The following is a 9,042-nucleotide window of genomic DNA, read 5'->3' as shown; positions in this document are numbered from 1 at the left end:
TTTGTATTTATTTTATTTGGTTTATTTTTATAGCCAACTGTTCATTGACAATTAACCCTGATCTAACAGAAAATGACTGTGCATACCCTTCGCGTTTTGTAATAGGTTTGTACCGCCACGCTTGCCGTAGTTGTTTGGAACATGTGGATGATCAAGTGAGCGGGGCTGTGAGTGAGATCAGCGATAAACTATATTAACAAACCGGCTATTACATATTTAACAGCTGGGGTGAGTGTAATATTGCTTTAGAGATATAAATAAATAAATAGAAAACGAACAGAATATGTATTTATATTTGCGTTACATAAAACTTGGTCTAGTATGTCTCAAACTACTTTTAGTTGTCTACATGATTTGTTGAAATGATCCGTGGTAGAATATAAATTGTACCATGGTGTTCTTTTCAAGCGCCATATAAATACCATAGTGTGTATCAGTAATATAAGCATGTTTGTGGTGTTCGGTCAGGCTGCTCATCATGGCTCACCAGGCTCCCTCCGTGGCGATGGATGCAGTGTTAATGGAGAGCAGCCCAATGCCCCAGGACATGCCCCAGATTAAAGGCTATGACTTCAACCAGGGGGTGGAATATAAAGCCCTGCTGCAGTCCTACCTCACCACGGGCTTCCAGGCCAGCAGCTTCGGCCAGGCCGTGCTGGAGATCAATAAGATGGTGAGTGAGAGTTGCTCTCTCCACTCACACACTTTATTAAAAACAAAAAAAACGACGAGATCTAAAATGATGATTTGGTGCTTTTTCTTGTTATCAATTTTGGAAACTGTTATTGCTGCTTAGTATTTTTGTGGAAACTGTGATACACTATAATACAAAAGTTTGGGGGACATTTTTAAACGAAGTTATATTTTTTATTCAGAAAGGAGTCATTAAATTGATCAAAAGTGACTGTGCAAAAGATTTCAATATCAAATAAATGCTGTTCTTTTGAACCTTCTATTCATCAAGGAATCCTGATCAAATGTGTCATGGTTTCCACAAAAATATGAAGCAGCACAACTGTTTTCCACATTGATAATGAGAAATTATCATCATATCATAGAATGATTTCTGAAGGATCATGTGACACTGAAGACTGGAGTAATGATGCTGAAAATAGATGCAGATTTGATCACAGGAATAAAATAAATTAGATAGATAGATAGATAGATAGATAGATAAAGACAGACAGATAAAGATAGATAGATAGATAGATAGATAGACAGACAGACAGACAGACAGTTATTTTAAATTGCAATAATATTTCCCAATATTACTGCATTTTTTTTATTTAATGTGTCATGAACTGGCTTTTTTAAATTTTTTATACTGTTGTCTGAGGTCAACTTATGACGTTTGCCTGGTTTTTACATTCAGAAACATCATAATGAATAAGTAATAGGCTATTTTCTGCCTTGGTTTTGAGGCTCTCTGAAAAACGCTCGGTTTTGATGGGCGTGCCGAACTGAAGACTTGGAAGTAAACGCCCACAGCTAGGATTGGATAAGATTTGCATATTATGATGAGCTTCCGCTCCCCTGTCAGTACACATGAGGAATTGTTTTGAAAGCGTCTGGAGAAATATTCACAGGGCTCGCAAAATGTCTTTATCAAACAAACACAATGATTCATCTCTCATCCACCCGCGATTGATTGGAATGATATTTTTTTATCATTTCGCCTGATCATCAGTGAATATAACCGTGAACCGTACACACACACACACACACACATGCGCGCGCAAGAAAGGAATGTTATTTCACTACAGCCCGTCACCAGGTCGGTGATAGCCTGTCTGAAAAGCACATAGCCCCGGGGCTTTGCGAGCTGGCGTTACAAGTCTGAGTCTGATCACGAATGAACCAATAACACCTTCTCCAGCCTGTGACCGCGTGCTAACTTATGTAATCAATAGATCTCAAACGATCTGTGACAATGCAATACTAACACATAAAAAAACATGTTTTACTCACACAAGTGTGTTGCACCGTTCCTGTCGGATCCAATATAGAAGGCACAGCATTGTGTTTTAATCTCAATATGTCTGCAAATCCAGTCTCGACCTGTATCTTGTTTACAATCGATTCTGCGGTGAAATGAAGCGAACAAACGCACGTGAGTTGGAACCGGCATCGTTTCGCTCCACGAGTCGGTGGATGGGCTTGAGGCGGTGCTTCTGCGTTCTATTATGTCAATGTTCGACATTTTGTGAGATCTCTCGTTTTCTGGGCCTGGTGTCTATAAAAGCTTTTCTTTGACTAACAAGGACGTTTTCAGCTCCGAAACTTACAGGATATTCTTATGTCACGATGAAAGTTGATTTCTCAATTCATCACCCCTAAATAAATGCAGCCTTGGTGAGCAGAAGAGACTTCTGCATTGAGAGAATATACTGTATATGGGTCAATGACAAATAAGGTTTTTAAGATACATTTTTTTTTATTATTTTAAAGCAAAAGTTTTAAAATGAATTTTTATGTCCCAAAAATGTATGATGTTGATTGATATTGGTTTTACAGCTTTTAAGACAGCATTAATTCATTATTAAACAAGATTTCTGATTTTACCACCCAGAAAACGTCAGGTGGTGCGACCATATATTAATTTAAAATAATATGCATTTAATTGTACTTAGCACTACTGAAAACTTGTAGATATGAATCATTGTAGTGTCTAAAATGCATATCACATGGTAAATTTCATTTCCTTTTCTTTATGTATTGCCCTTTTAAGTCAAAATCATATAGACGGACACTTTTCTATGTGTTCAAACACCCAATTTTCCATAAGGAGTTTTTATGTTTTGTTTTTAACTGTAAAAATTATTTGTATACATTATATAACGGTTTACCGTTATATTTCTTACTTCATTGTGCAATTACAGTGGGAATTTATACTTTTACTTGTACATTTGCTGGTCGCACCACCTGACATTTCAAACTCAATTCAAATCTAACAGGCTTTAACTTAGACACCTATACATATGTTTGACCATACGCTCAAGGTTATACATACATTATTATTATTATTTTTTTTAAATCAAATGCACATTTTTATAATAACAACACATTTTCAAAGTTTTCCAGGGGTCATAAGTTGAATCAACCTCATCATTACTCAAAAATGTCAAATTATCTAATATTTATGGGAGGGTCACTAACATTGCTACTGCATTAAAGGGGTCTTCTGTGTGATGTCATGCTGTCACATGGTTTTTTTTAAAGTAACATTGCATAAAATGGCATTTTTATGTCGGTCGCTAAATTTTTCATACAACATTTTTTAAAGTCCTAGAATAGTTTTGAAATAGGACTGATACACTGTTTCCCCTAATTTATAAGCAATTTAACGTAAAATCATGCTAAACTATTTGATTAAGAATTTTACTGAGAAAATGAACCTTTTTTTGCAGTTTTGTTTTCTGCTTGTACGTTCGGACGGTCGCACCACCTGACATTTTTTGGTCTTTCAAACACCACAACTCAAAAAGTCAAATTAATTAAAAAAAAAAAATAAATGAAAAGGGTTTTTTTTTTTAAATAAAGGAAATATTGTAGATCAATTTGATATATGACTGTATTTATACACAAAAAAATACATGAATAATGTCATGTCATTGACCCATATATTTTAATAATATATATTAACCTGAATTGATGGTTGACATTGAGAAATAAACTGTCGTCCGAGTGTTTTTTGGGGGCCACTGTATATTCATATTTGAAGGTACATCAAATACCGATAGCTTCTCAATATGATATATTAAGAACATAATTTAATAACGTAAAAAGTATGACTTAACAATAAAGGTATAAGTATTACAGAAACATGCAATTTGTTTGTGGGCTTATTTTATCAATTACAAAGTGCTTTTGTGTAATGTCATATACCATCTCATAATCTCAGTGAGTCTTGTAGCTCTTAAAACCATACACTATATGCCATGAGCTCCAGCATTGATTCTTTATCACGTGTGTCTGTGGTTGGAGCAGATCGAGAAGAGACTAGAGCCGCTGCAGGAGGAGCTGGAGGGCTGTGATGATTCACATCAGTCGGGTTCAGGATGCACCATTTTCTTGGGTTACACATCAAACCTGATCAGCTCCGGTGTGCGAGAGAGTATTCGCTACCTCGCACAGCACAGAATGGTACAAACACCCCAATCCACTATCTATTCTGTTGCTATAAAATGAAAAGAACGTATTTTATGTGTGAATTGTTTGTTGTTTTTGTAGGTAGATGTGATAGTGACCACGGCAGGAGGGATTGAGGAAGACTTTATCAAATGTTTAGCACCCACTTACCTTGGAGAGTTCAGTCTAAAAGGCAAAGAGCTACGACAGCAAGGCATTAATAGGTAAGAATATGGTTCCCGGTTAGATCATTGTGGTGTTTATATGTAATTATTAATCATTTAATTACACTTTATGTCATAGAATAGGTAATCTCCTGGTACCAAATGATAATTACTGTAAGTTTGAAGACTGGCTGATGCCTATTCTGGACCAAATGGTGCTGGAACAAAAAACAGAGGTGAGAAGTTCAATTTTTTATTTTACTTTTATTTTATTAAATTGGGTGGTTAAATATTTGTCTGGTTATTATATATATATATATATATATATATATATATATATATATATATATATATATATATATATATATATAAATATATAAATAAATAAATAAATAAATAAATATTTGGTGGTTAAACTCCTATTTTGGACCAAATGGTGCCAGAACAAAAGGAACATTTAATTGAATATAATTTTATTTTACATTACTTTACTTTATTTTATTAAATTGGGTGGTTAAATATTTATTAAAATGCATATTTTGGACCAAAAGGTGAATATAATTTTAATTTAATTTAATTTTGTTTTTAAATGTTGCTGGAACAAAAGGTGAATTTAATTGAATATAAGATACATTTAATTTTTTAATTTAATTTAAATTTTAATTTACTTTATTTTATTAAATTGGGTGGTTAAATATTTATAAAAATGCATATTTTGGACCAAATGGTGCCGGAACAAAAGGTGAATTTAATTTTAATGTAATTTAATTTAATTTTTGTTTTTAAATGTCGCTGGAACAAAAGGTGAATTTAATTGTATATAAGATGTATGTAATACAAAATATAAAATTGTATGTAAAAATGCATATTTTGGACCAAATGGTGCTGGAACAAAAGTTGAATTTAATAAAAAAATATATATATATTTTAGTTTATTTAATATATATAATTTATTTCATTGGGCTGGTTAAATATATATATATATATTTTTAAAACATATTTTTGACTAAATAGTGCTGGAATATAAACAGGGGTGATAAAAAATATGAATACAATTATTTTATTTTATTTGCTCTGTGGCGCAGCATTTGGCTTGCATATTACTGTTTGTTTGTGTGTGAGTGAGTGAGTGAGTGTATTATTGTTAAATGTTTTTGCATTTTATTTTTTTATTAAATTAGGGTGGTAAAATATTAGTAAATTCATTTCATTTTGGTGGCTAAATATTTGTGTTAATGCCTATTTTTGACCAAATGACGCTGGAACAAAAACAGAGGTGCTAAAATACATTTATTTTATTTGCTGTGGCCCAGAATTTGGCTTGCTTATTAAAGTTGTTTTTTTTTGTAAGTGAGAATATGCAATATTGTTAAATATTTTTTACATTAGGGCACACACTGGACCCCCTCCAAAATGATCCACAGACTTGGCAAAGAAATCAACAACCCAGAATCTGTGTACTACTGGGCCTATAAGGTAATGTTTGAAATGCAGACATAAGTCACCTTTATCAGTCCTTCCTCAAATTGAAATCTTAATGATCGGATGATTGTTTTTCAGAATGACATCCCAGTGTTTAGTCCCGCCCTCACCGACGGCTCACTGGGTGATATGATCTACTTCCACTCGTATAAGAACCCTGGACTAGTGCTTGACATTGTGGAGGGTGAGTCGCCACACACACACACACACACACACACACACAATCTGGAGATTATTTCACAAGTCGCATTTGTCATTTCATTATGATAATTTTGTGTTCTTCAGATATTCGGAGGTTGAACAGCAAGGCCGTGTTTGCCAAGAGCACAGGGATGATCATTCTCGGAGGAGGCCTCGTCAAACATCATATCTCCAACGCTAATCTCATGGTAATCCCAAAAAAAAACACAATCATGTTGACTTTTTCAAAATGAATAAAACATCTCATCTGTTTTTGGTGTGTCTCAGAGGAATGGAGCAGATTTTGCGGTGTTTGTCAACACTGGGCAGGAGTTTGACGGCTCTGACTCCGGCGCCCGGCCAGATGAAGCCGTCTCCTGGGGAAAGATCCGCATGGATGCCTCTCCTGTAAAAGTAAGATTCAGATGTTAGCATGCTCCTCAATCACACCAGCAATATTCTTCTTATCTTATGTTGCATGTTATTAATATGGTCACATCTGTTGTGTTTCTGTGCAGGTTTATTCAGATGCTTCTTTAGTCTTTCCACTTTTAGTGGCAGAAACTTTTGCTCACAACGCCAACAGGTTGATTAAGGAAAAGAAGAGCGATTGACGGTGCTTTTCTCTCGCAAATCCGATTTCAGCGCTTCACCCCTCGTCACTGTGTTTCTGTACAGATAGTTTGAATGCTTATGGGTAATTATGCATTTAAACAAGCATGATTGTTTCTTTTATGTTCTGTCAAGTCTTTGTCTGGTCAAATATGTTCAAAAACAAACTTGCAATGTTTTTTTTTAGTTCACTAGTTATTATATTTAATGTTCGTTTTATCGTATTTCATCCCTCATTTTTGTGCGCAACATCTTTGAGTACAACTTTTATCTGGATGTTTATGCTCTTGTCCATTTTTAGATGGATAAAAATACGGTAAACATCACCATAGAGAGTACATTTATTCCATAACCTGCATTACCTTATTATTATATGGTTGTTACAATGCATGGACATGAATGAAGAGAGTTGAAGGATTAAATAATTTAAGACAAATTCTGTGTGTGTATTCATCTCTTTAAAAACAAAACAAAAAGTATGCGTCTTTATTGTTCTGTCACTTTAAAGCCACCAGAGGGCAGTTGTGATTCTCCACCTGCAATCCACTACTGTACATTTTTGTTATTCACAAGAGGCTCTTTTGGTTTACTTCACTTGGCCGGGGGTGTATAAACAGTTTATTTAATTACAGTGAGAAACTGTAGAGATTTATACTGTTTTTAGCCGCTCTGTGGAAACCGGTAGTCGAGATGTAATTGAGATAACATTTGCTCAGCTGTAGTAAGTGTGCAAATCAAGTGTTTTGACCTAAATGTCAGCGACCTAATGAATGTCTTGGTTTTGTTAGCACAGTTTCAAATTCCTTTTTGCACATTTGAGCTTTCAGTGATAAGTAATCCGTGTCTTGGCCTAAATAGTAGTGCCTATCTGAAACTTGCATGCAAAGCCTGTTATTTAGGACAGGTTGCTGTTTTTCTTTTTTTGGAAGTCAATTTTATAGGTGTACCTAGTTTCGACATGAAACTGAAACTAGTTTCAATATGTGTATTGTTTGACCGAATGGTTTTCATTTTCACATGTATGCATTTAGCAGAAGCTTTATTCCAAAGCGACAAATTTCAAGACAGGATCCAATACTTGAACCAACTTGAGTTCAGTTTGGAGTGAGATTTATTACTGCGGGGGAAATAATGATTCATACACTTGCTATTCAGTATGATTCATTTGGATATAGTATACGTGAATATATAGTAGGCGACATGTTAATTTTTCTGGAAGGGAAAAAAACTCTACTAATGTTGTAAACTAAGCAGGAAACCCGGTTATTAAAGGTTAAAAATAAAAACTGATTTGTCTACAACTGCATATAAGACGTTTTTTATAATTATATATGAGTAAAAATATAATGAATATGCAATATAGTGTTTTTATGCATCTTTTTTTGTATCTTGCTTACTATAGTTAATGGAAACAATGACTTTTCTGAGGTAAATGCAACGTTACGTGACATATAGTCTATTTTATTGACGTTTTTCAACATGATACATTTCAGTAAGTTGTAGTGTGCAACACACTTTAAGAAAAATGTGCTTTTTATTACTCCCATTTGTTTGTATTGAACAATGATGGAGCAACAGATTTTGTGTGGCAATAAATCATAAAATTGGTTTATTTTGTTTAAAAATCTTATATAAATGTATGAGGTGGCAAGGAGGCCCTTTCACCAGCATGAGGCAAAAGGCACACAGTATTGATACAAATACTTTAGCTTAAATTATATTTTTAATAATGTATAAATTAAAAAGTATGAGCTATTTGCTGTTTATTTTGATAAATAAAATAATATTTTTTGTTCAATAAATACTGACATTAAAATATGTTAAAGGGGCTATATGCAACTTTTTCCCCAAAATAAACGTAACAATAGCCTTTTTATTTTGCCATTTATGACTCAAACATCTCCTGATGAGCATACTGACACCTTGTCGGCTCACAGTGGGTGCACCTATAAGCCTGTATCCTATTTTTCCTATTTTCTGGCGGGTCGTCTTTTCCCGCGCTGTCTGCGGATGTGACGTCACCAACGCTGCGAGAGCGAGCAGAAAATGAGAGCAGTTCTGTTTTTTGGCCACAGGTGTCAGTCGCGAGTTTAAATTTCAGAAAAACGCATATAGCCCCTTTAATACAAAAATATATTTTAAAAATACAGAAAAAAAATGATTTTACAAAGTAAAGATTCTGAAAGCATTGAAGGAGATCCCCTAATAATTAAATATATATTTACAGTAGCAACAATAAATTATATTTACTATGTGATTAATATCATATTAAATATGATTGTTTCATTGTAAATTAAGTGATTATCTGTAAGGTGGACAGTACATCCAATTTGATATATGATGTTTACCATCTGAATCTTACCATGTCATGTCAACAAATGGAAAAGTCAGCCGGCTGTTCATGATCATGGTAATTATTGTGCCTTTCGCCCCAAATACCATCTTCCGTTATTGAAAAACTTGCTTTAATAGAGTG

General features: G+C 34.0%; 1 protein-coding gene across 2 annotated transcripts; it reads left to right on the top strand.

Annotated features, from left to right (window-relative positions):
* The first annotated feature begins 119 nt into the window (after positions 1 to 119).
* On the top strand, positions 120 to 8,177 carry dhps (deoxyhypusine synthase). Of its 2 annotated transcripts, none has more exons than XM_079820908.1 (10): positions 120 to 228; positions 469 to 673; positions 3,988 to 4,143; positions 4,231 to 4,352; positions 4,432 to 4,528; positions 5,682 to 5,768; positions 5,853 to 5,958; positions 6,060 to 6,163; positions 6,243 to 6,368; positions 6,473 to 8,177. In XM_079820908.1, exons 2-10 carry the CDS (start codon positions 479 to 481, stop codon positions 6,566 to 6,568), a joined length of 1,089 nt encoding a protein of 362 aa, XP_079677034.1. In that variant the 5' UTR covers positions 120 to 228; positions 469 to 478; the 3' UTR covers positions 6,569 to 8,177. The 2 variants fall into 2 exon arrangements, with proteins under 2 accessions (XP_079677034.1, XP_079677035.1); XM_079820909.1 differs by having other exon boundaries at positions 133 to 167; positions 6,473 to 8,173.
* Positions 8,178 to 9,042: the final 865 nt, after the last annotated feature.

The sequence above is a fragment of the Gobio gobio genome, assembly GCF_949357685.1.
Source record: "Gobio gobio genome assembly, chromosome: 1".
NCBI lineage: Eukaryota > Metazoa > Chordata > Actinopteri > Cypriniformes > Gobionidae > Gobio > Gobio gobio.
The sequence above is the reverse complement of the archived record's forward strand: the minus strand, read 5'-3'. Positions and strand labels throughout refer to the sequence as shown.

Bases quoted from the DNA above. Each gene is read 5' to 3' on its own strand.
- dhps (XM_079820908.1), top strand. From the start codon at position 479: ATGGCTCACCAGGCTCCCTCCGTGGCGATGGATGCAGTGTTAATGGAG. The intron at 4,529-5,681 runs GTGAGAAGTTCA...TTTTTACATTAG, and splicing joins TGCTGGAACAAAAAACAGAG to GGCACACACTGGACCCCCTC. The intron at 6,164-6,242 runs GTAATCCCAAAA...GGTGTGTCTCAG, and splicing joins TCTCCAACGCTAATCTCATG to AGGAATGGAGCAGATTTTGC.